Here is a 27,329-nt window from a genome sequence, read left to right on the forward strand (position 1 = left end):
AATATTAAAAGCATCCGAATCAAAGAAATGTAAATGAAAAACATTCATGTAAGATGCATGTAAGATTGATTGGAGCAAATTTTTTGATAATTTATGAAAAAGCCCGTAGAATTGAGTTAAAATTCTTAGATTTGATTCCGATATAATTAAGCGGGACAATTCGAGCAAACGGAAAAGTTGCATATGGGAAAAAACTAGGACATGTTAAAGAAAGCGAGACGATTAACAACTCAAGATTTGATGCTTTTTTGAAGTTAAACAGCTGAGAAAAAATGGAAATAGACGCCAAGTTTAACATGGTAAGAAGAAGTTTACCGGGTCTGCTAGTACTTTTATAAATATTAAGTTCTCATCCCTCCATTCAATGGGGAGAACGGAAGGGGGGATGGTACTCCCTTTCAAGTTTATGCATAATTCGAGAATTTACTACGCTAATAAAACCAATTTTGGCATGGGATGGTGTTTCAATACGAGAAATTTTTCTATGTGAAACAACTCCTTTCTTGCAGTAGAAGAATAGAATTGGGAATATAGGAAGAGAAGATGAAAGCTTACATTTAACTTTTTTTTTTTTTACAAAATCCGAGAAATGGACAAAACTTAACATGGAAAAACATTTTGGTATGATTCTATGATTATTTGACACACCATCCTTTTTTCAGTGAGTAGGTACATGGGAGGAGGGAGGTGAGCCCAATACAATTTTGTTAGTATAAGTTCTCAATTAATGCTAACGAACCAAACAAATGGAAACAAATATGGCATGGAAAGGTACTTGGTTACGAGATATGTTTCTACGATTCTAGAAGACCCTTACGCTTTGCAGTGTAGAGAGGGGAAAAAAGAAAGGGGCTCCATATAAATTTTGTTGTAAAGCTTAGAAACTTATCAACCAATCGAACTATATTTTATATAAGAGGATTTTTAGGAACGGTTGGTTATTAATGGTTATTAAAGATTACAATCTCCATTCAGCAGGGGGTGAAGGGAAGGACAGGGGGAGGGGGGAGGGGTTGGCTCTCTTATCAGTTGTTTATCATAAATCCAGAACAAATCAAGCAAAAACAACCATATTTTATAAGTTAGATTGTTTGCTAACGATTAATTTGGGAACCTCATTTTTTAGGGCGAAGCTTAAGGAAATAGATTAAAATTATCAGATCTTTAACACAAATGTATAGATCAAGATTCAGAATATAAGTTTAAGTTATCTTTGTGTTGCAATTCGAAACTCCAGCTGAAGCTCTCATTTTATAGCGGCGGCTAATGAATTATGTTATATTTTGATTTAAAATAATGCCAACAAAACAATAAAAAATTAAATAATTTCTGAAAATATCATTTGATTTTGAAAGGTGTAGCAAAGCACATCGGGTCAGCTAGTATAATATAAAACTCGTTCAAATCGTTTGACATAATAAAATTAAATTCGACCATTTCAACATTTATACAGTACCCCCTACCCCTTTGGCTATGAGGGCCTCATATAAATTTGAATGAATTTTGAGTAAAGTCTTACAATAACATAAAGCCAAAAGCCTACGGTTTTTCAACGATTCAGATTATCATTATTTTTTTAGATTTTCTAAAAGTTTGTCCAGGGGGGCGTTGAGCTCGAAAATTTAGCAAAAGGGGGTGGTGAGTGAAAAAAGTTTGAAAACCACTGGTCTAGAGGTATTATGATCAAAAATAAAAAATACAAATTTAAAAATTGATAGAATAATTTCTTACACGTGCCTAGCATATGATGACATTCGAAATAAACATAGATTAATTCTACAATATCTAGAGTTGAACGACTACAATCAATCAAAGAAATATAATTGAATCTATTATATTTATAGTTAATTCAACTATACCAGCATTGTTCAATTTACTATGTTGATTGTCAAATCAATTATGCGATGATAGTTGAATTTATTTTCTTTTTAGTTGAATGCATGCAATCAATCATACAACTATATTTGAATTTATTAAATGTATTGTTGAACGTTAAATATCAATCAGATAATCTACACGGTAAATTTAGATTATTCAGAGACTGAATAATTTCGGTTCAGCGGTCGCACCATGTATGAAGATGAAAACAACTGAGTTGGAATCCATCAAAATTCTGAGTTGTTTTCATCTATTGACTTTCAAAGCCTGGAACTTAGCGAAGACGCATACGTTTTCGAACAAAATAGATGAAAACAACTCAGAGAGTTCCAAAAACCATTGTTGATTGTTTGGATGCAATGGTCAGAAACAGAAATAATCAAGGTGAGTACAACACTTAATTACATTTTCTATTAGAAATTATGTGGTGTCGAAAGGATGAATAACAAAATTAAACAATTTTATCTTTTCTTCCAGCAATCTCTACGGAAGCCATCATTCACAACTGTAAGTATAATTTTCTCATAATTTTAAAGTGTAAATCTTTTTCACCTATGGTGTTTTCTTTTTTCTTGTTTTTTCAGATCAGCTCAAATTAGGCATAGTGTACTGGCAGGTGAGCGTGCCAAGTGGGACAGCACGAAGTTCCCCCGGCTGGATGCGGTCAGATGGCCCGGTGGCAATAACTTTTTTTGTGATGAAAAAATAAAACCAACCGGATAAAAAGCACGCATCCATCTTCTAAATACACCGTACAATCGTCTTTTAATTTTTGAAATCAGAGATTCCATTCAAAACCGCTTTGAATTTTCATAAATTATTGATTTTTTTTCATTCAGTCGATCCATGAACAAGCCTAAACAACCCTAAACAAAAACAACTCAGAATTCGCGAAAACCCCTACAATTCATTTCTGAGTTTTACCGCTCTAATCAAAATTTGAGTTTTCCTAGTTTTGGCGCATTTTGAATTATTTTCCTTCAAATCTGAGTCAAGGAGAATTAGAGTGTATTACATATAAAGTTGAAATCTTCAGATTTATAGTAGATCGAAAAGCAATCAGAAATATAGTTGAATATAGGGGGAACAAAGTTGAAAAAACTATACTTTTTTTCTCCGTGTAATCAAATAGAAGCCTTACAACACAATCAAAATAAATTTGGTATTCATTATCGTTCTAAAAGATGTTCTTCATTGAAATTTCTGCCATTCTTGTATAAATTTCCCATACAATCATTTTTGTGACGTCACTCAAAAAATACAATATGGTTCTCGGCACTACCTTATTTACACGTTCGTCGCCTTTTTCCGTATGACGAGTGTATTTCCTGGGAGGTCCCGTCACGTCAAAAACGTCTGACGCTCTTTTACTCAAGTAAGCCGCTCAGTTTAGCCACACGTTTCAAATGGTGGAGTTCTCCCTCTTTTCGTTCTTGCTCCGAGAAGTTTTTGGGGCCCTTTTAGTAAAACTACCAAAATGAGCGTGGCGACGAACGCATTGAATGGTTCGAACTAGATATTTCATGGCAAACATTGATAACACTAGTTTACAGCATTTGTTCAATTTTAATATGCAAAAAAGAGATTTCATAATACTGTTATGCAGTCCAAAATAGTTCAACCTAAGTACAAGTATTTTTTTTATTTTTCCAAAATTTCATATTTGGAACCTAATTCAAAAACTTTTCTACTGAGGTTTTTTTTTTTATTTCATTTTCGGATTCAGCGCCCAATTTCACATTAAAAATATTGGTCGGTCAATAATGTTCACAATTTTTTTTTAAATTTTGTTAACTAGTGATGCTTAATATGCTTGAATATGTCTGTATGTGTCCTTCAATTTTTTCCCTTCCTGTTGCTGTATAATATTCTTGTCCAGGAAGCTGTCTGAATTCTGCCTTGGCGTAAGTTTCGTCGTCCATTACCACTTTGTCAAGAATGTCGTATACAGCTATTTTTGTCGTAAGGTGATGTCCTTTTTAATAGAGACATCTTAAAATACCACCCATTAGTTCTCCAAGCGTGGTTCGCCCCACAAGAGGAATCTTGCAGTGCGAACGAACAAAAAAGGTATAGATACTGTTCCAGAAAATCTAAGCACACCTAATGTTAACGGTCATTTTGAATCGAATTTTTTTTTTCTAAGTCTATTGGCTGCGTTCTTTTGTTTGCCATTTCTGTACGTGGCAAGTTTTAAAAAAAATAGTTTCAAAATTTCAAAATGTGCAGTCTTACTCCGGAGAAGAGATTAAGTATCTTGCACAATGGATGTTATGTGAGTGGAATCTCATTGAGAAAATTGGCCAAAGAAGACAATGACAATATAATAATCTTTTTTATTATTTTGAAAGTGTGCTTATAATTTCTGGAACAGTCTATATGTGATCGCTCAGATAAGCTCCCTTTAACTCAGAAACGGATCTATAGATGTGTGGCATTCTCAGTTTGTTATCATCGCTGATGATATAACTGATGATCATATTTCTCCAATATTATTTTCAGATGCGATCGCCTTCAATGTTGTTCCATGCTATCCCTTTCTGGGCCTGGCAGAGGTTTGGCATGGATCCTATACTACCAAAAAACCTGAAAAATTACATCACATATGATACAAATAAAAAGAAGCATCATATATGACGGAATTTTCTATGCGAGTTGGATATTACATGCCTGTAAAATTTTGCTGACGTGTAATTTTAAAGTGATTTTACACCACTGAATTTAGTAAAAAACGTTTCTATTGGATTTTTTGTTTATTTCTAGTAACATGATTCAAAAAAGATCTGGCATCTCTCAATAAAAAAATACAATCTTTTTGTACAAACCTACAAACAGATTTTATTCATATTTATCATAATTTTTCACTTTTTTTTTGTCACATCACATCTCATCACAAAAAGTGTTCCTATCAATTAACTTCATTTTCGTAAAAATTGATTGCTAGCCCCATCGTTCTAAATCCTCGGTATCTTTAAACCTCCAAAATGTCTGGCCCGACATTTGAAATTGCTTACGTTTTGATCTGCCACTTTTGCTAACCACGGCTATGATCGTCAGTATTTCCATCCTTTCCCGGAACGGACTTAAGGAATCTGTTAGAATAAAAACAAATTGTTTGAAGCATATTTTGCACTTATTCTAAGTACTCACCGTTCCGCAACAATCGAACAAACAAACGACACGGCAGCGGAAACATCCAACAGGAGAAAAAACTTACGACTTGCTTTCGTGTTAGCTTTTTTTGTTTCATTTTCAGTACTGCAAGGATTTAATCATTTCAAATTTACAACAAAAAATCGCGTTCCGTGTTATGTAAAATTCAATTTTTCAATCTTCAGAGTTGTTAAGGATTCTCTTTTTGTAATTTTCTGTGACATGTAATATTACACACTACGAAACAATCAGTAGAATTACATCACATATGATCTAAATAAAAAGAAGCATCATAGGTGACGGAAATTTACAGTATAAAATCGCGTTCTATATCATGTAATATTAAGGGTTTTCAATTTCAGTGCTTATAAGGATTCAGATTTTTTCGCTGTGTAGGAGATTCAGAATTCAGAACGTAGAATCAGACCGACACAGGTCAGGCATCCGACACCCGCAATCACTAGACGATTGGTTCAACGACGGTCGCCCCTCAACGACTGACATTTTTTAGTAAAGTATGCTTATCTTACAAAGACGGAGTACGTCTCTCAATAGGATCTTTAAGTAAATGAGGAAGGAATGAAAAATAGAAACTGCACACTACCAAAAAAATCTGTAAAATTACATCACATATGATGTAAATAAAAAGAAGCATCATATATGACGGAATATTCAGTGCTAGTTGGAAATTACACGTCAGTAAAATTTTGCAACGTGTAAAATAAAAAATGATGTAAAATTTAGCAACGTGTAAAATAAAAATGATGTAAATTATAAAATCACTGAATGTTTGAAGAAAAACTTTCCAATTGGAATTTGTTTTGTTTTATTTATTGTTAATACGATTCAATACTGGAATTTCCAAGTCTCTTAATAAAAATAAACTCATCTATAATTTATATGATTCATTTAATTAAGCGGCAAAATTTTATTTAACACACATTATATTTTATTTCTTTTATTTTTTCCGCGAAGTACCGGATCCAATGTTGAACACCGTGGAGCCGCTTCCAGAACCGCATCCCTGCTTTTCGGATATCTCCGGGAACCATCAACACCGATTAACTTACTCGCGCGCGGGGAAAATACTTTGGCGCCCGACTTGACTTAACAGTTTTTGTCACATTTGTCTGTTCTTGTTCTTCACAGTTTATAATTTTACATGACATTATCACGTTCAGTGTATTTATTTCATGTCGTGTAATTTATAAAAAATTCCAATTCAGTTTTGTTGAGAATTTCGTGTGACCAAAAAAAAATTGTAAAATTACATCACATATGATGTAACGAAAAAGAAGCATCACATATGATGGAATTTTCAGTGCGAGTTGAATATTACACGTCTGCAATCTTCAACAGACATGTAAAATTTGAAACACATGTAAAATATTAAGACGTGTAATATTTAATTCGCACTGAAAATTCCGTCGTATGTGATGCTTCTTTTTATTTACATCATATGTGATGTAAATTTACATCAAATAATCGCGTTCCGTGTCAAGTAATATTTGTGCATTAGAATTCAGTGCTCACAGAAAAAAAATCTGAATCCTTAACAACACTGAAATTGAAAACCTGTATCATTACATGACGTGGAACTCGATTTATTGATGTAAATTTACAAATTAAAAAAAGTTGAATCCTTAACAGCACTGAATTCATATGACACAAATATTACTTGACACGGAACGCGATTATTTGATGTAAATTTACATCACATATGATGTAAATAAAAAGAAGCATCACATACGACGGAATTTTCAGTGCGAATTAAATATTACACGTCTTTAATATTTTACATGTCTTTAAATTTTACACGTCTTTTGAAGTTTACAGACGTGGAATATTCAACTCGCACTGAAAATCCCATCATATGTGATGCTTCGTTTTCGTTACATCATATGTGATGTAATGGAAATAGAAATTTCTTAAAATTACACGACATGGAATGTGATGAGGACATTGAATTTCAATTTAATAGGATCAGACAAATTTAAACAAAGTGTCAAGTCAATATCGTGCACCAAAAAGTATTTTTTAAGCAGTTTTCCCGCGATTAAAGTTCCCAGAGATCTTCGTGAAGCAGGAAGCGGTGTTGGAAGCAGCTCCAAGTTATTGCGGTTACTGGGAAAATTTCTAATCGAGCGACGGTAGCCTTCCGTGCGGTAGGCTAGCCGGAGCAGTAAACACAGTTAAAAAATTCACTCTTACTCACTAATTTCATTGAAAAGTTAAGAAGTAAATTCTTGAATCAATCTTCAAATCATTATTTTGCAAGAGAGGAGAAAACATGAAGTCATCGGAATGAAATATTATTATTCTTAGTATTCATTGAGATTGAATTAATTACGAGCGTTAAAATCCCAGACAAAACAAAAAATATTGAACACAATTGAAAACACATTTTTCCATAGTCCTATTTGCCGCTGATAGTGTTCGTGATATTATGCTGGTTGTTTAACCAACACTTTTCAGTTTTGGGACAATTAACCTAAAAAACGACCATGTGTGTCGACCGGCTGCCCGTTTTTTTGTACCGAGAGTTTTGTAGGTTAATTGTCCCGTATCATCTGTACACGCTCAGCGAGTGTGCGTAAGAAATGTCAAAAACAACTCTATAGCCTGAGAATTAACGAATTTGGCATGACGAAGATTTTTGATGCGATAAATGCGTCTTTGATACTTAATATGCTGGTCGAATTCAATTATGTTGTCGTTAAAATGTAACAAATCGTATATGAGAAGTTAAAAAAAGGAGTTGTGTACGGATAATGATCTATTATAGGAAATAATACCATTCGCATCGCAAAAAATTGGACTGCGCACTCATAACTGCGAAACTTGTGCGATCTGTCAAATCAGTATAAAATCTGTCGGTTTTCTACATGCTAACCGCTTTTCAGTTAAACTTTATACGGATAACTCCGACTGCAAAACATAGCACGAAATCCAACATTCAATGAATGCTCGCTACCGTGTCGTCGAACTCTAAACTTATTTAAACAACTACAGCGTTTTCTTTTTTTTCGTGAATTTGTCCGCTGATTGACCCCATCGCAAACAGTTTTTTTTTATTATTCATTTTTCCGTGATTTCGACCGCTGATTGACCAAGCTCAAGGCAAACACAATTTTTTGTTTTATAAACAATAGATAATCCGATAATAATATTTGGTATACATGTTTGTTTGACAACTTTTTATTAAATCATCTTTAAATGTTTTCCGCTTGTTCATCCGATTTAATTTCAGTCGATAAATAATCCTTATGTAGAACAATGCTCATTTTTTCCTTGAATACTGTAATTTTTGTTACAGTGGTACCCTACGGGAGCCCAAATCAGCTATCGCAGAAATAGAAAAAAAGAGTGGATCAGCAATATTCAACTTTGGATCCGGTCTTCGAGAAAAAATATAAGTGTGAATGTGACTCCTAATATAAAAAATTGTGAGATTAAAAAAATCATTGTCACCAAATGAAATAAACTAAATTAATAACAAAAAGGTTTTATTTTTATTATGACATGAGATAATTCCATTATTGAATCATAATTACCAATAAATAAAACAAAACAGATTCCAATTGGAAAGTTTTTCCTCCAATATTCAGTGGTTTTATAATTTACATCATTTTTATTTTACATGTTGCCATATTTTACATCATTTTTTATTTTACACGTTGCAACATTTCACTGGCGTGTAATTTCCAACTAGCACTGAAAACTCCGTCATATATGATGCTTCTTTTTATTTACATCACATGTGATGTGGTTTTACAGATTTTTTTCGTTGTGTGCTGTTAAGGATTCAACAGTTTTTATTTTGTAAATTTACATCAATAAATCGCGTTCCATGTCATGTAATAATAAAGGTTTTCAATTTCAGTGTCGTTAAGGATTCAGATTTTTTTTCTGTGTGGTTTTCCAATCTGTTTGTTAATCCTTATCTGGATCAGTTTTCAGATTTTCATTAAATGTTAGAGGTTAAGAAATATAAGTAATAAAGTTAATAAAATTCCATAGACAACTCAAAATACGTACGTCTCGGTGGTCGAGTGGTTAGCGTGGTAAGGCGGTAATCGCTGGTCTACTGATGGCATGGGTTCGATTCCCATCTCGGTACTGGGTGTTAAATGTTAATCTCAAGTTGTCCACGTCATTTATTCAGTCTGTAAAGCCTAAATCGGCTAAGACGGTTTATATCTTTTAAGAAATTGTTACTACAATCACGATTTTTGAATAGATTTTGATCTATTTTTCAAATTCCATCTCTAGAGCTTTGAATATCTTAGTGTTTTGTTCCTTATTAAATATTTTTGCAGAATGCAGTAGGAGAAAAGGAAAAGAATCAAGGAATATCACTTTAAATGAAAACGAAACACATTGATAAGAGTGGTGAAGTACTCCTTCCCAAGATGTATGTTTTCATTTATTCCATATTTTTCTGAATCCAATCGATGTACTTCGGTACATTTGTATAGACTCCGGGAACGCCCGGAATGCCACACTTGTTCGGTCCAAAGCTAACGATACCGTACAGGAAGTAGTTGATACCGTACCGTTGCATCAACGGGCCACCGGAGTCCCCTGAGCAGGTATCCTTTCCGGCCAGGCCACCGGCACAGAACTGAGTATCTCTGAGGTTCACCTCCTGGCTGGCATAAACGGCCGAACAACTTTGGGCATCAGCCACCTCCAGGTTCACTTTGAGTTTCACGTTGCTATGATTTTCTGTGAAGTTAATTAAGCTGTTAAGTTGGGTCGAAATTACTGATGAAAAGATTGTACAAACTTGTTTCAGTGCGTCCCCATCCGGCTGCAGTCAACTTCTTCCCAACCAAATAGCGATTCTTGGCAGCACTGGACACCGGAAGGCAAACCGGCTGAATAAAATCGGTAAACTGAACGTTACGATCCAGTCGAATCAGAGCGATATCGTTCAGATTATCACGACTTTCGAGGCGATAGTTTTCATGGATCTTGATCTTCTCGACTCCATAATCCTGGGGCAACTCGGCACAACCAATTCTGTTACAATCCTGGCCGTTGTTGGAGACATCGTGCTCCCCAAGTCGTACAGCAATACTGAAAAAAAATTAAACTAACCTTCTTGATTCCAAAACGTTGGATCTGTACTTACACCTCAAACTGTCGCGAATTGAAGCAATGGCCAGCGGTCAAAACGTAGCGCACATTGATCAGTGACCCGCCGCAATGATATCCGGTAGCTCCGTTCAGCTTCCGGTACTGCAACAGGGCCAACCAGGGGAACTCATCCAGTTCCGTTTCCTGCCCCCCTACGATTCGATCCGCCAGGTCGATGCCGCACTCGTTGGTCCCCGGCAGGGTGTTGGTGGCCGGGCCGGATGAAATGCCACCGCAGCAAACCTAGACGGAGAGTGGAAAATTAAAGAAAAAAAAATTAAAATTAATTACTAAAGTTTAAAACAAGATTTAAAACGAAAGAAAAATGCAAACGTTTATTAATTCCTGTGAATTGTTATTGTTTGAACGAACCGTTCAAATTACTATGCAAATCTCCCTGAATTAAACAAAAACTGGAATCATATTCAAATCAATAAAAAGTAAAACCCTAGAACCCATCTTCTCGAACCGGTTTAACTGCAAGCAGTAAGTGACACTTTCCATAGGTCAGCGTTCCGGTGCCGCGAATACGTATCGCCGAAACCGGTCCACGATCAAGTAATATGAACTAGGGTAGAATACTCAAATGATGGCATATGCTATGAATTATTTAAGTGATTCAAATTTTAATCTAGGTATGAGACAAACATTTTTTGTGAAAAGTGCACCTTCATATTTGTCATATCTTTTGTGACTTTCAAACTTCATTATGAAAATCAAAATGATTAACATAGAAACAAAATTACTGAACAATATATTTGACCGCATGAATTACTACAATTATTAAGTGGGAATATTATACAGTTTTCAACTTCAATCACAGGCCTTTTATTTGAAAAAGATAGCAATCGAAAATAAGCAAAAAAAGTGATGGGAAATTTCCATATTACTTTGTGATATTACTATTGTGATATGATTGTTGTGATATGATTATTTTTTTTGAATTTTTTAAAAATTATTTAAATAAACTAATTGGAGCCTTAGCTATTCAAATAAAACAATTTGCTTTAATGTCAATTTGCTACCAACCCCAAATCATAAAAAAGGCTAATCATGGACTTTTAATAAAATCAATTAAAAATTTCAATCTCCTATGAAGAACTTAACCTCTTTTTGGCTTAATGTTCACTCTATTATGAGGCCATGTGATCTTAAGTGGCATGACGACCTACGACCTAACGACCTACGGCCTGACGACCTACGGCCTGACGACCTACGGCCTGACGACCTACGGCCTGACGACCTACGGCCTGACGACCTACGGCCTGACGACCTACGGCCTGACGACCTACGGCCTGACGACCTACGGCCTGACGACCTACGGCCTGACGACCTACGGCCTGACGACCTACGGCCTGACGACCTACGGCCTGACGACCTACGGCCTGACGACCTACGGCCTGACGACCTACGGCCTGACGACCTACGGCCTGACGACCTACGGCCTGACGACCTACGGCCTGACGACCTACGGCCTGACGACCTACGGCCTGACGACCTACGGCCTGACGACCTACGGCCTGACGACCTACGGCCTGACGACCTACGGCCTGACGACCTACGGCCTGACGACCTACGGCCTGATAACCTACGGCCAGATAACCTACGGCCTGGCGTTGCACCTGCCAGCAAGTGAGCCAAAATGGAGAAGGAGCCTTCTTGATGTCCGCCACAAACGAAGCGCAGACATTGCACCATCATCTCGTCCTTGGTGAGATACGACTGAGCTGTAGAATTCTGAGGAGAAAAGTGCATACGTTGAACAGCTTGAATCCAGAGCCTTGGAATTGCCGACAAGCAGAACAGTCGAAGAGCAGTGGTGTGGAATCAAAAATGCCTTAATAACGACGAGCCATGGTACTCTCGGCAAAGTTTGTGGAAGAAGAAAAGAATGGATTGATTCGGATGAAACTTGGATGATGGTCGATGATCGGAAAAAGGCGAAAGTTGGAATTGAGCAGGCATGCACCGGGTCAGCCAAAACAGCTGCCCGCTTACGATATGCGGAGCTGAAAAAGGCAGTTAAACGAGCTTGTAGACGAGACAAGAGAGCCTGGACAAACTCCCTGGCCGAAGTGGTCCAAGGACTAATGCAAGAATGCCACTAAAAGACCGAGCAGGTCAGTTAAATATTGACCGATCGAGCAAATCAACTCAAACGATGGACTGAGCACTTCGAACAACTCTTCCGAGTCACGAATAGAGTTGGCCAACAGAATAAGCAGCTCGATGCGCCAACAGTAAGTCGCATTAATGGCGTCAACTCGGAAACGCCTTCTCTGGCCGAAATAGAAGCGCCAATCAAAGACATGAAATCCAACAAAGCACCTGGACTTTGTTGGACTCTCTTCTGCTGGTGTTCGTTGGTTTCGAAAAAGCATTCGACCGACTAAACCACGAAAACATCTGAGGCGACGAGAAGTCCCAGAGAAACTAGTCCATCTCATCGAAACACAGTACGAGGCATTTTCGTGCAAGGTCCTGCATGAAGGTGTGTTGTCCGAACCTATCCCTGTAACTGCTGGAGTGAGACTGGAATGTATCTTATCACCGCTACTTTTTCTAATCGTACTGGATGAGATTCTGACTGGATCGATCGACTGTGTACCGAACCGAAGATTGGCGTGGAATCCTAGGAATACCACTTTAGCACGTCTTTGGAGTAGTGGCATGAGGCGAGATCCGTCCATAAGATTGTTGGGATGTTGTGGGCCTTCAGGAGAGGAAGCAGTCGCTTCTGGAGGCACTCTTCCATGTACACTAGGGTGTCCCAAAATTGCATTACTTCTGGGAATCTGGGGGCTCACCCTCCAAATGGTAGATTAGGATGTGCAGAACAAACTTTTGTATGGAGCTGACTAAAAAAAATCATGTTTAGAGGTTCCGCAAGCGCGATCTTTAAAAAAGTCCACTTTCAAAAGATTTGATTTTAAATAAATTCTGGGTCCAAAAATTTTCATAAAATTTATATATTTTATATTTTTTTAAATTTTTTTTTTAATTAAAAACTACACGTAAAAAATACAAAATGAACAAAATTTGTATCAAAATGTAAAACTAGCAAGCTATTTTCAAGGAAAAAAAATTATCGTTTAACACACAATGAGTACTTTTTACTCATTGAGTTTTACAGGACAATTTGTAACCAAAATACAATCTTTGAACAGCCATAACTTTTTTGTTTTAAGTCCAATCGAGTTACAGTCTTCAAGTGAAATGTTAGTCTTAATTGAAATTTTAATAAAACCTTCATAATCAAGCAATCGTATGGTAAAGACAAAAATGCATGATGAAAAACCAGTTTTTTATGCTTCTTTAGAACACTATGTCTCAGAATCCCTTTCACACTTTAGATTCAGTGCAACCCCTTCCTGTTGTCCGATTCTGCTCAAATTCGGCATATGGCCTTCTGATGACTCCCTTAAACCATCAAAGTCTTTTTTTGCAAGTATTTTGATTTTAATGTAGGTATTTATTAAGACAAATTTGATAAATTAAATAAAAAATAACCTAAATTGTTATTTTTGTTAAGCATTAAATCGTGAATAGCTGTTCACACGTTGATACAAATCACATGTTTTGTTCAGCAAAGTTTAAGTGCACAAAAATCCGCATCTTTTCATGGCATTGGTATCAAAAATATTCTACGCTTGCTACACATTTTGGTCAGTTGAATTCAAAATGTTTGGACCAAAAAATTTTTTTTCCTTGAAAATAGCTTGCTAGTTTTACATTTTGATACAAATTTGGTTCATTTTGTATTTTTACGTGTAGTTTTTAACTCAAACAAAATTAAAAAAATATAAAATATATAAATTTTATGAAAATTTTTGGACCCAGAATTTATTTAAAATCAAATCTTTTGAAAGTGGACTTTTTGTAAAGATCGCGCTTGCGGAACCTCTAAACATGATTTTTTTCAGTCAGCTCCATACAAAAGTTTGTTCGGCACATCCTAATCTACCATTTGGAGGGTGAGCCCCCAGATTCCCAGAAGTAATGCAATTTTGGGACACCCTAATGTACACCTGTCCGTTCATCGTGTCCTGGGTCACGAAAGGTGCGCTTCGCTTCCCGCGTTCGTTCCTCGAACAGCCGAATCACTCGCGAGAACGTGGAATTTTCGATTCCCAAAGTTTTAGCGATGGAACCATCCACCCAAATTTTAATTAAATTCTACCCAGCGATTAAAAAGTAAGAGCAATTTCATGGTATGGACACAAGGTTGATACCGGATCAGAAAAGCCCGATTTGCGTTTGCGAGTCTCCGGAACATCTGGTGCTCACGCCAAATCTCTCTAGGAACTAAAATTCGAATCTTCAATTGAAACGTCAAACCCCTATTGTTGTACGGGTGCGAAACTTGGTGCACATATGCGGAGACGACGCGAAAACTGCAAGATTTTGTGAATCGCTTCCTGCGGAACATCATCCGCGCTTGGTGGCCTGGCAACTAGATCTCAAACGTGGAACTTCATCGCCGGTGTCATCAAAAGGCGCTAGAAATCGAGATTCGGCAACGTAAGTGGAGATGGATTGGGCACACGCTGCGAAAGATAAAAACGAGATTTGCATAGAGGCGCTTGACTGGAATCTAGATGGGCATCGAAAGAGAGGCAGGCCCAGAAGCTCATGGCGGCTTAGTTTAGCCGCTGAAATCCACACAGTTGACGAGAACCTGGACTCTGCGAAGTAGTTCCACCTCTCCGTGGTGCAGAGTGGAAACGTGTCTGCAGACTCGTCACCTGTAGGCGTAAGACCAAGAGAACTACACGTCACATTTGGTGCAACCAGCCCGCCGACGAGCTGCGTGCCGAGTGTGGCACAAACGTGGTGCGACTGGGTGCCTCGGTACCAGAATTCAGTTGCAAGAGGGAGGGGTCGTCACGCGTATCGGGTAGTCGCGACCCCGATATGCGGGACGACCAAGTGTTCGAGCGGGTTTTGATCGGTCTGCCTTTTGGGGAGGTTCCTGGCCCCGATTCGTGGATATGATCGACTCACGACGGGGAGAGCCTAATTGTGTCGTAAACATGTGGTGCCCAGTAGTTGGGCATCAGACTGAGTCTCGAGGAGTCGAGACGGAGAACACGTTAGGTGATGCAAGTATCTCCAGACTTGAGGGGAGGCGAGTTGTTCTCGTCTCGAACTGTGTCAAAAGGGATGAGCGTAGGAGGTTCTCGAGTCACGAGGAGATAGGCGCCGGTCCTTAAGCCTCAAATTCTCTGTGCTCAAATTGTGACAAGAGGCCGAATGTGGGCCTCGAGTCTCGAGTAGCGGATAACGGATTGCCTATCCGTGAGTCGCGAATCGTGACAGTAGTGGGGAAGATCTTTGCTGGTGTAGAACGAACAAATGAGTATTGCCCTGGAGCGCTTTGCGCGAGTATGGTCTTCCGTCTTGGGTACAGCCTTCGTTGCAGGTCCGGATAGGAATTATGGCCAGAGGCCCCAGGTGGACTTTATGGCATCGACCAATTGCACCCATAAATCCAGAGTAGCAAAAAGGATTTACCACCAACAATCATATTCCAGTATATGAAAACAAGATTTGAAAGGTTAATCTTTGATTTGTAATATGATGTATTTTAGCCCAGAGTTGTAACTGAATTACAAATTTAGTGATTATCCGTGAAATATTTTTACATCAACAGTGTTGGCATATGATAATAAAAGCAACATAAAGTTTTCAGGTGACATCATTAAGCCAATCCGTCATACTGGGTAAGGTTTTTTTTGCATCGATAAATGTCAAAATTTGTACATCCATTGCCCGTTTTTTAAATTTTTAATAAATCGAAAAACGTAAAAAAAAACTACCGTCAATTGGGGCAACATGCAACACTTTTCAACTCCTCAGAAAATCATACCCTTTATAAGGATTGTTAGATCTTCTGGAAAAGATCGATTTCCAAGATCGATTCAGTTGAATGATTCCAGGATCGATCCACCTAAAAAATTGACGCAAACGGATCGATCTCTGCAAGATCGATCTTTTAAATTTTTGGTGGGATGGGTGCTGCCTGAGGGTTTCTGTGTGCTGAAATAAGTTGTGAAAAATTTCGGGAAGCTCATACATTTTAATATCAGATGTATGAACAATGAAAAATATGTTTTCAAATTCAACTACACAATATTCAACTTTGTACGGATTTTTTTGATATATCAAAAACAGAATAAATATATGCATTTCTCCATGCGACTTACTTTAAAGCTCAAATTTTAATCGTGAATAAGTCTAAATATTTTAACTTGACTGATGAAAAACATTCAACTATTTTAAGTTAGTTCACTTGGTGAAATGCAATTTTGAAAAGGCTACGGATGTTTATTTAAGCTTGTGTTTTTAACACTATTGATTAAGCCACAGGTCATGATAACGTGTACAGCAATGATCAGGAAGGCTCAAGTTGAATACTTCAAGTATCGAAATTTTTCAAGTATAATTTTCATTAAATGTAGAGGCAATGTTAATTTGAGAAATGGGGATTTTTTTTATTATCTGACGGGTTTGCGCAGGGGGTCTTCAGATTTTCCCCAAAATTGAAAATTTGGTTCATTTTTGCGACTTGAAAACACATGTATTTTTTCAGATTTCTAACATTTTTATTTTTTGAGTTAGCTTCGGTTAGATTTTTTTTGTAAATAAAAAATAACCATTTTTCAAAGCTACATAACTCTGTTGTTTCTCAACGAAAATTATAAAATAGCACATCAAAATGCATTGAAATTTTATCAGCTTTCCAAATAGAATAGTTGAAAAAAATTAAATAATGACCTTCAACATGAAAAGTTGTCAATCAACTTTAAATGGCATCTAAAAGTACCGTCTGCACCACCGAATATTTAGCAAAAAATATGATGATATGATATGATGCAACTTTCATCTGAAGACACCAAAGTGGGCCATTAACACCTTGAAGAGTTATGAAAGAAATAATGACAATAAATCTCTTTTTTTTGCATCGAAAACAAACAATGGTGGAACATCTGCACTCACATATGGAGATAGCAAGCACTTCTAACAACTTGGAAACAGAAGAACTTATCAAAGCTGGTAAAAACACTATTTTTTCGTCTTTTTCAGACTGCCCCTACTCGCATAACAATCTCATATGAATTTTCGTCATTTTAGGTCAACATAAGGCTTCAACATAAAAGACTAAAAAAGAGATTTTGTTCTACAAATTTCGAAAAAAATATCAATGCTTGGCTGTCCTATATGAAATATACCTGAATAACTGTCCCATATGTGAAGTACCACGGATTTGGTTACTTTTCAATGTTTTTTTCGGCGAAATAGTCTTTAGTTTATTGCTTTGAATCATTTTAACATTTTTTTTAACTCACTTGATGTTGAATGATGCACACTAGTTTTCGAAGGCAGGTCTGACTTTCTTAGGAATGACTTCCTGAGCGAAAAACTATCGGATGCATTCAAAAATCGTAAAAAGATTCAACTTACAATGTGGAATTCATGATATTTTTTTGCAAAAGTATGTTTCTTTTTCTGACAATTGCATTTAGAAGTTCAAAAATGATCAAATTTAAGTCTTTGAAAGTAGCTTGGTGAGAAAAATATATTTTGTATGGGACTGTTATGCTAGTAGATTCGAAAAAGGTTTCAAATATGGTCGATTAACAGTCCCATAATGAATAACAATGGTGCTCTCGACCTTACCAATAACCCAATTTCTAAAATTTCAGGTCTAACGATTTATTATGACAACCTAGAAACGATTTATCGTTTATGCTGAAAGTGGTGGTCACAATTTAAAAATATATTCCAAAACAGAAAAAGTTGATTGTCTCGCTTGCTTATTTTTGTGTACGAGACTGTTATGAAAGAAGGGGCGGTAGATTGTTGCATCTTAACTGACTTCATGTTATATCCAAAAATCTAACGTATTCGTTTATACCCAGTTTTGCACCAGGTCACAACAAGTTATGCACATTTTACTGTCATTTTTAGAAGTTTATGCGCTAAGTTTTGCATCCGTAATTCCCCAGATTTGATTTAAAATGGACGGTGGAACACTGAAGATTCGTGTGTGAGCGATCGAGGTAGCAAAACACTAACGAAGAATTATGTTCGTTCTAGTATGGTAAACCTCAAAACTGGGCGAATGTAGAAAACGAATACGGTAAAAGTATCATATTTTCATCATTTTGCAGCCTGGGCTGGCCATACTGAGCTCTTTGATTATTTCTACAACATTTGTGCCACTTTCTCATACTTTTTTGATCAAGGGGAAAGGATTTTGGTGTCCAGTGCTTAGCTCCCGATATAAAAACTATGTAAAGCACGTCTATATTCATTTTTTTAATCACATTTTTGTGATCCCAAACACAGGCACTGAACCATCTACTATTGGCATTGATTATGCTTCACAATGATCTTTGATCGAAAAGTTAATAAGTTATATGGTACATGACCAGGTTGTAAAAGCAACATTCCCATTAGATATTAGTTATATCACATAAACAATACGATACTCAGAATTTTGGTTAAAATTTAAAGTCAGTTTTTCTGCAAACACTCTACAAAGCATGAAAAAGTAGTGTTTTTTACCTGCATTGGTAAGTTCTTTTGTTTCCATGTTGTTAGAAGTGCTTGCTATCTTCATATGTGAGTGCAGTTGTTCCACCATTGTTTGTTTTCGATGCAAAAAAAGAGATTTATTGTCATTATTTCTTTCATAACTCTTCAAGGTGTTAATGGCCCACTTTGGTGTCTTCAGATGAAAGTTGCATCATATCATATCATCATATTTTTTGCTAAATATTCGGTGGTGCAGACGGTACTTTTAGATGCCATTTAAAGTTGATTGACAACTTTTCATGTTGAAGGTCATTATTTAATTTTTTTCAACTATTCTATTTGGAAAGCTGATAAAATTTCAATGCATTTTGATGTGCTATTTTATAATTTTCGTTGAGAAACAACAGAGTTATGTAGCTTTGAAAAATGGTTATTTTTTATTTACAAAAAAATCTAACCGAAGCTAACTCAAAAGTAAAAATGTTAGAAATCTGAAAAAATACAGGTGTTTTTAAGTCGCAAAAATGAACCAAATTTTCAGTTTTGGGGAAAATCTGAAGACCCCCGGCGCAAATTGTCAGATAATAAAAAAAAATCCCCAAATGTTATGATATAAATGTAGATATAAAACGAACGCTATATTTTTTCTAGAAAAACATTTCATTTATCTCCTTTAAAAGCTGAAAAGTCTTCTATCGAGTTTCGACAGTGAGTCTCGAAAGTTTTATAAGACCTTAAATCTTGAGCTGATATGCTATATAATGCTGAATTCAAGGCTGAGTAAGCTTTTAGGTGACCGTTCTATGGAATTTCCGATAACTAGAGCATTCGAAAAAAGTTCAAGTTTTCCTCAAGAATATAGAGGTAAAAATCGCTATCAATAAAGCCGGGTTCGATTTTATTGGTGGGATGAAAGCACCAACAATGAAAAACAGTCCCTAGGATAGTGCAAATATCATTTTTATACAAAGAACTGAATCTTATAATCTCTGAAATGAATAAAAATAACTTCAAAGGATCGAAAGATCGGATCGAAAATAAACCGATTTAATCAATTTTTCCAAGACTAAAGAATCGATCAAAAAAATCGAAAATTTGAGTTCAAAAGATCGAACCAAGATCGACCAATCCTACCCTTTATGCATCAATAGTTTTAAGGTTAGTGGGACATCATATTGGCGTAGTCAGAAAAAATATTAGTTCATAAGTTATTTTAAATTTTCTTGCAACAAACTCAGTTTTTAATAAAAATCGAATAAAAACGTATGTAAATTTATAGTTTTTGAGATTTTTTTTCATGCCATAAAAACCGTTATGCATTGAAACACCAAATGCAGTTATTTTTGGATCTGTTGAAACTGATTTTTACTTTTTTTCTGAGCATAAGAATTTGCATACATTAAGGGGTAAAAAATACTACAGAAAGTTCTACTAGCTGAAATAAAATGAATAAATGTTTGGATGAATGAAATTTCAATGTTTACAAACGCGTGATGCAAAACAATCATATTCCGGCATATGGAAACGATATTTGTCTCTTTGATTTGCGTTTGGTTGCAACTTTCCCCAGATAGGTAACACTATTATAAAAATATTTATTTAAAAAAAAATGAAGATTGTTCGAAAAAAAATTTCACACCAACAGTGCTATTACAGGTTGATATAACCAGTACAAAGTCATACTGGGTAAAGTTTTTTACGGCATCGGAAAATGTTAAAATTTGTTCATTGTTGGTGGATTTTTTTAAATTTTAATGAAAATGAAAAACTTTATAATTCTAGCATAAGATATGAGAACCATGCCATCATCATCATTTTGTAGTCATTAAAAGATAACTTGATCACATTATATAAAATTAAAAATTAAATCAGTTCTGTGGTATACAAATGTTGCATCCAACCCAGTTGTTGCATGATTCCCCGTTTGACGGTACGGCTGAAGACCTACGGCTTGACGACCTACGGTCTTATTCTATAATTTCTGGATTTTTGCCCAAATTTGCCATAATATTTGCTATTCGTGGATATTGATATTGATTACTGCACCCACAAGTGGAAACATTTGACACGATTATTGAAAAACTTTATGGTCTATTCATCAAACGAATGCAATTATGAGTACCGCTACCCTAAGCAAGATGCGTTTCCCTGCCTGAAGCAGCAACTTACCAAGGGTTTCCCATCGAAACTGGACCCGCACCGGCTTTGTTGAATGAAATTCCTGTCCTGAGCTGTGGGGGCCGGTTTTCTAAGAATGGCCGCAATCTGTGGACATTCGGCTAGGGACACACAGCTACCGGACCGTCCCAGAGGGGTAGTGCAAGGGTCGTACTGACCTGTTGATCGAAGGAAGAGTTGTTTTTGTTTTGGTTGTTTTTTTTTTCAAACCGGCTTTGTAGCTTATTTTTAAACATTCAAAATCTCTCTCTCTTTCTCATCACTATCTCACCTAACGATAAGGAAGGCTGCACTTGAAGTACGGCAAGGGCAAAGGCCACAAAAGTGGTCACGTCCTTGAGCATGATCACTGTTCTTGAACAACAAAAATCACTCAGAAGAATTTAAGTTAAGCTCAGATTGAATGAATACAAGACCAACGTTTTACTTAAATTGATACAAGCGACCGATTCGAGTCGCGTTCGAAGCACAACTGCCCAAGCAAAGCACAGACGATTTTGGTTATTCCCAGCATGGCTGCGTAGCCGGTAGTAAAATTAATGTTGATACGATGAAATGGTCGAAGATCTTAAGATATGATGTTATGCCTTAACGTTGCTGTCGTCAACAGTTGTACACGGTAACATCATTTTTTTTATGTTACTCTGCAATTAGATTTGAATATACCTCAAGTTTGTCTCGCATTAAATAGTAAAGAAATAATCAGTATTGATTAAAATTCTCATCATAATTGGAAATTTTATGATGGTTCTGCCCTTAAATTAAGAAATTACATTATTCACAAATTAAAAAAAAATATCAACATATTTCCAGGTTCCAGTAATTTAACGGATATACTTGTGGAAAGGTTTGATATTATTCAAGAAAATTTCTGAGCTCTTTTTTGCAGTTTCTTATTATTCAGCTGCACTGTTGAAAGTCACATGACGTGTTGAATTACGGTAAAAAATCAAAAGGTTGACCATAGTAACATTCCTATATAGATTACTGTAAATTGAAAAAAATTACAAAAAAAAATCCATGAACGATGGCGCTTATTCATGGCATTGTTCCTTTAACATTTAAGAGGCATATTATGCCTGGATGTAACGCAAAGACTTGGAAACTTCTGAGTAGATCTACATGAAAATCGGAATGGAGAAGTTTTTGAGGCCGGGAATCGTTCCTACGAAGATTGTAGAAAGGGGGGTCACGATACAAATTTAGGGAAGAATTCAGTAACACACAGGTTTTTCGAGAGAAAATTCCAACAAATTGAATGTGTACCGTAAACTCTAGTAACTTTGATCACCGTCCTAAGTTTGTTCGACATGAAAATTTTCCACACAGTCTACAATATAAATATCTGTAAACTATTTTCTACGTTTGAAAGTCCATGAACTGAGTATGAAATAGTCAAAATTAGGTTTGTTTTTGTAAGTTTTTGCTGATAGAAAAATGTCATTTCACAATTTTACAATACCGAAACAATCACCCCTCCTGATGACATCAAATCATTATTAGGGGAGATAAGGGCATAATGGCCACCTTAAAGAAAACGCTTTTTTAACCAAAGAAAACAGCTATAATATGTGAATTACATCATTGTTTCGTGTTCGAACACTAAAAAAGTCTATTTCCTAGTTGGCTGAAACTTGAAAAACTAGATAAAAATGTTTAAAAATGCATTTAAAAAAATGCCAAAAGCTGAAAACCAGTCACTGTATGGGTATATTGAGAACCCCCCTGGGGCAGTTTAAGCACCATTAATCAGGGCACGATGAGCATTTTCTGCCGTGGAATCTAGCAGCGCATTCAACTCGATGAAGTCAGGTGAGTCGTAGATTCATCAAACAGAGCAATAACAAAATAATCTGGATCTGTTTGTAGAATACAAACAATTCACACGGTCATACTTTATGTTTCTGGTGCTTTGTTTGGTGGATGATGCTATTATTTGGCCGTATAATTTAACAATAAAAAAAATCGATCATGAACGGTAAAACACCTCGAACAGAAATCAAACACAAGACTTTTGATTACCACACCGACACATTACCAATAGGCCACATCGTCAGATGTAAACAAGTTAAGCTGTAGCTCTATTATTCAGTTGACTTCATTGAGTTGAATTAGCTGCTAGATTATACGGCAGAAAACGCTCATCGTGCCCCAATTAATAGTGCTTTGTTCGCCCCGAGGCAACAAATTTAAATAAAAACGTGTTTAAAAATTGATTAAAGTAAAAAAAAATCAAAAATTTTATGATAGGGAGAAACAATGTGTACATCATGTTGCAGTGCGTACATTATAGATCAAGATGATTGAATGATCATAAGAGCTTATTTCGTGGTGCTCGAAAATTATAATATTTTCGTCACTTGAGTACCTAGCTGGTTTTATTTAAATATTGCTGTGAAGATGACAAGGAGATAACTTTTTTGTGAAAAATTATTACTATAGGGAGTACGAAACAAATCCTCATGAGAATTTACTTAAGAAAATACGCACTTTTGTAGAAAAGAGGAGTGCTTATTATGCCCTAGGTGCTCGTTATGCGCTTATCTCTCCAAAGTGATTTGATGTGAAAGTTCAACTTTTATCCTTCGCATATGCACAGATAAAGTGTTATTTTTAATGGTGATTTTATGATGAATTTCAAAATTTAATAAATAAACAACTTTTTCCAGAGTAAATCTGTATGGAAAAAATGGCTTTGAGTTACTGTCAAGTGGTAAAGTTCAAAGAAAAAATCAAATGGAAATACCTATCAAGTTATATGAATAATACCTTCAAATAACTCGGTAGGTATTTGTTTTGAAGCACGAAAATATTTGAAAGAGTTATAATTTTTGCCCCTAGATGTATGCAGCATCAAACATCTGCATTTTGTCAAATTCACAAAATTGTCAAAATTGTCAAAATTGTCAAAAAGGACAAAATTGTCAAAATTGTCAATATTGTCAAAATTGTCAAAATTGTCAAAATTGTCAAAATTGTCAAAATTGTCAAAATTGTCAAAATTGTCAAAATTGTCTAAACTGTCAATATTGTCAAAATTGTCAAAATTTTCAAAATTATCAAAATTGTCAAAATGGTCAAAATTGTCAAAATTCTCAAAATTGTCAAAATTGTCAAAATTGTCAAAAATGTCAAAAATGTCAAAAATGTCAAAATTGTCAAAATTGTCAAAATTGTCAAAATTGTCAAAATTGTCAAAATTGTCAAAATTGTCAAAATTGTCAAAATTGTCAAAATTGTCAAAATTGTCAAAATTGTCAAAATTGTCAAAATTGTCAAAATTGTCAAAATTGTCAAAATATTCCAAATTGTCAAAATTGTCAAAATTGTCAAAATTGTCAAAATTGTCAAAATTGTCAAAATTGACAAAATTGACAAAATTTGGCAAAATTTACAAAATATAATAAAATTGACAAAATTGACAAAATTGACAAAATTGACAAAATTGACAAAATTGACAAAATTGACAAAATTGACAAAATTGACAAAATTGACAAAATTGACAAAATTGACAAAATTGACAAAATTGACAAAATTGACAAAATTGACAAAATTGACAAAATTGACAAAATTGACAAAATTGACAAAATTGACAAAATTGACAAAATTGACAAAATTGACAAAATTGACAAAATTGACAAAATTGACAAAATTTACAAAATTGACAAAATTGACAAAATTGACAAAATTGACAAAATTGACAAAATTGACAAAATTGACAAAATTGACAAAATTGACAAAATTGACAAAATTGACAAAATTGACAAAATTGACAAAATTGACAAAATCGACAAAATTGACAAAATTGACAAAATTGACAAAATTGACAAAATTGACAAAACTGACAAAATTGACAAAATTGACAAAATTGACAAAATTGACAAAATTGACAAAATTGACAAAATTGACAAAATTGACAAAATTGACAAAATTGACAAAATTGACAAAATTGACAAAATTGACAAAATTGACAAAATTGACAAAATTGACAAAATTGACAAAATTGACAAAATTGACAAAATTGACAAAATTGACAAAATTGACAAAATTGACAAAATTGACAAAATTGACAAAATTGACAAAATTGACAAAATTGACAAAATTGACAAAATTGACAAAATTGACAAAATTGACAAAATTGACAAAATTGACAAAATTGACAAAATTGACAAAATTGACAAAATTGACAAAATTGACAAAATTGACAAAATTGACAAGATTGACAAAATTGACAAAATTGACAAAATTGACAAAATTGACAAAATTGACAAAATTGACAAAATTGACAAAATTGACAAAATTGACAAAATTGACAAAATTGACAAAATTGACAAAATGGACAAAATTGACAGAATTGACAAAATTGACAAAATTGACAAAATTGACAAAATTGACAAAATTGACAAAATTGACAAAATTGACAAAATTGACAAAATTGACAAAATTGACAAAATTGACAAAATTGACAAAATTGACAAAATTGACAAAATTGACAAAATTGACAAAATTGACAAAATTGACAAAATTGACAAAATTGACAAAATTGACAAAATTGACAAAATTGACAAAATTGACAAAATTGACAAAATTGACAAAATTGACAAAATTGACAAAATTGACAAAATTGACAAAATTGACAAAATTGACAAAATTGACAAAATTTACAAAATTGACAAAATTGACAAAATTGACAAAATTGACAAAATTGACAAAATTGACAAAATTGACAAAATTGACAAAATTGACAAAATTGACAAAATTGACAAAATTGACAAAATTGACAAAATTGACAAAATTGACAAAATTGACAAAATTGACAAAATTGACAAAATTGACAAAATTGACAAAATTGACAAAATTGACAAAATTGACAAAATTGACAAAATTGACAAAATTGACAAAATTGACAAAATTGACAAAATTGACAAAATTGACAAAATTGACAAAATTGACAAAATTGACAAAATTGACAAAATTGACAAATTGACAAAATTGACAAAATTGACAAAATTGACAAAATCGACAAAATTGACAAAATTGACAAAATTGACAAAATTGACAAAATTGACAAAACTGACAAAATTGACAAAATTGACAAAATTGACAAAATTGACAAAATTGACAAAATTGACAAAATTGACAAAATTGACAAAATTGACAAAATTGACAAAATTGACAAAATTGACAAAATTGACAAAATTGACAAAATTGACAAAATTGACAAAATTGACAAAATTGACAAAATTGACAAAATTGACAAAATTGACAAAATTGACAAAATTGACAAAATTGACAAAATTGACAAAATTGACAAAATTGACAAAATTGACAAAATTGACAAAATTGACAAAATTGACAAAATTGACAAAATTGACAAAATTGACAAAATTGACAAAATTGACAAAATTGACAAAATTGACAAAATTGACAAAATTGACAAGATTGACAAAATTGACAAAATTGACAAAATTGACAAAATTGACAAAATTGACAAAATTGACAAAATTGACAAAATTGACAAAATTGACAAAATTGACAAAATTGACAAAATTGACAAAATGGACAAAATTGACAGAATTGACAAAATTGACAAAATTGACAAAATTGACAAAATTGACAAAATTGACAAAATTGACAAAATTGACAAAATTGACAAAATTGACAAAATTGACAAAATTGACAAAATTGACAAAATTGACAAAATTGACAAAATTGACAAAATTGACAAAATTGACAAAATTGACAAAATTGACAAAATTGACAAAATTGACAAAATTGACAAAATTGACAAAATTGACAAAATTGACAAAATTGACAAAATTGACAAAATTGACAAAATTGACAAAATTGACAAAATTGACAAAATTGACAAAATTGACAAAATTGACAAAATTGACAAAATTGACAAAATTGACAAAATTGACAAAATTGACAAAATTGACAAAATTGACAAAATTGACAAAATTGACAAAATTGACAAAATTGACAAATTGACAAAATTGACAAAATTGACAAAATTGACAAAATTCACAAAATTCACAAAATTCACAAAATTGACAAAATTGACAAAATTGACAAAATATTTGAGCTGAAAATTATACAAAACAAAACAAAATACAAAATACAAAATTGACAAAAAACAAAATTGACAAAATCACAAAATTGACTAAGACAAAATTGACAAAATTGACAAAATTGACAAAATGACAAAATTGACAAAATTGACAAAAATTGACAAAATTGACAAAATTGACAAAATTGACAAAAATGACAAAATGACAAAAATGACAAAAAGACAAAAATGACACAAAATGACAAAAATGACAAAAATGACAAAAAATAACAAAACTGACAAAACTGACAAAAATGACAAAAATGACAAAAAAGACAAAAATGACAAAAATGACAAAAATGACAAAAATGACAAAAATGACAAA

The 27,329-nt window shown here is 34.3% G+C and overlaps 1 protein-coding gene across 1 annotated transcript in view; it reads right to left on the reverse strand.

Annotated features, from left to right (window-relative positions):
- Window positions 1–9,415: 9,415 nt before the first annotated feature.
- Window positions 9,416–27,329, reverse strand: part of LOC129753456 (transmembrane protease serine 9-like) — a 41,831-nt gene continuing 23,917 nt past the window's right edge. Inside the window, exons 6-10 of the mRNA XM_055749276.1 lie at window positions 21,164–21,241; window positions 20,884–21,050; window positions 10,169–10,416; window positions 9,821–10,113; window positions 9,416–9,759 (exon numbers count right to left, since the gene is read on the reverse strand). Coding sequence (XP_055605251.1) covers window positions 9,458–9,759; window positions 9,821–10,113; window positions 10,169–10,416; window positions 20,884–21,050; window positions 21,164–21,241 — 1,088 coding nt within the window. The 3' untranslated portion in view covers window positions 9,416–9,457. The remainder of the gene's footprint in view (window positions 9,760–9,820; window positions 10,114–10,168; window positions 10,417–20,883; window positions 21,051–21,163; window positions 21,242–27,329) is intronic.

The sequence above is a fragment of the Uranotaenia lowii genome, chromosome 3 (assembly GCF_029784155.1).
Source record: "Uranotaenia lowii strain MFRU-FL chromosome 3, ASM2978415v1, whole genome shotgun sequence".
Lineage (NCBI taxonomy): Eukaryota > Metazoa > Arthropoda > Insecta > Diptera > Culicidae > Uranotaenia > Uranotaenia lowii.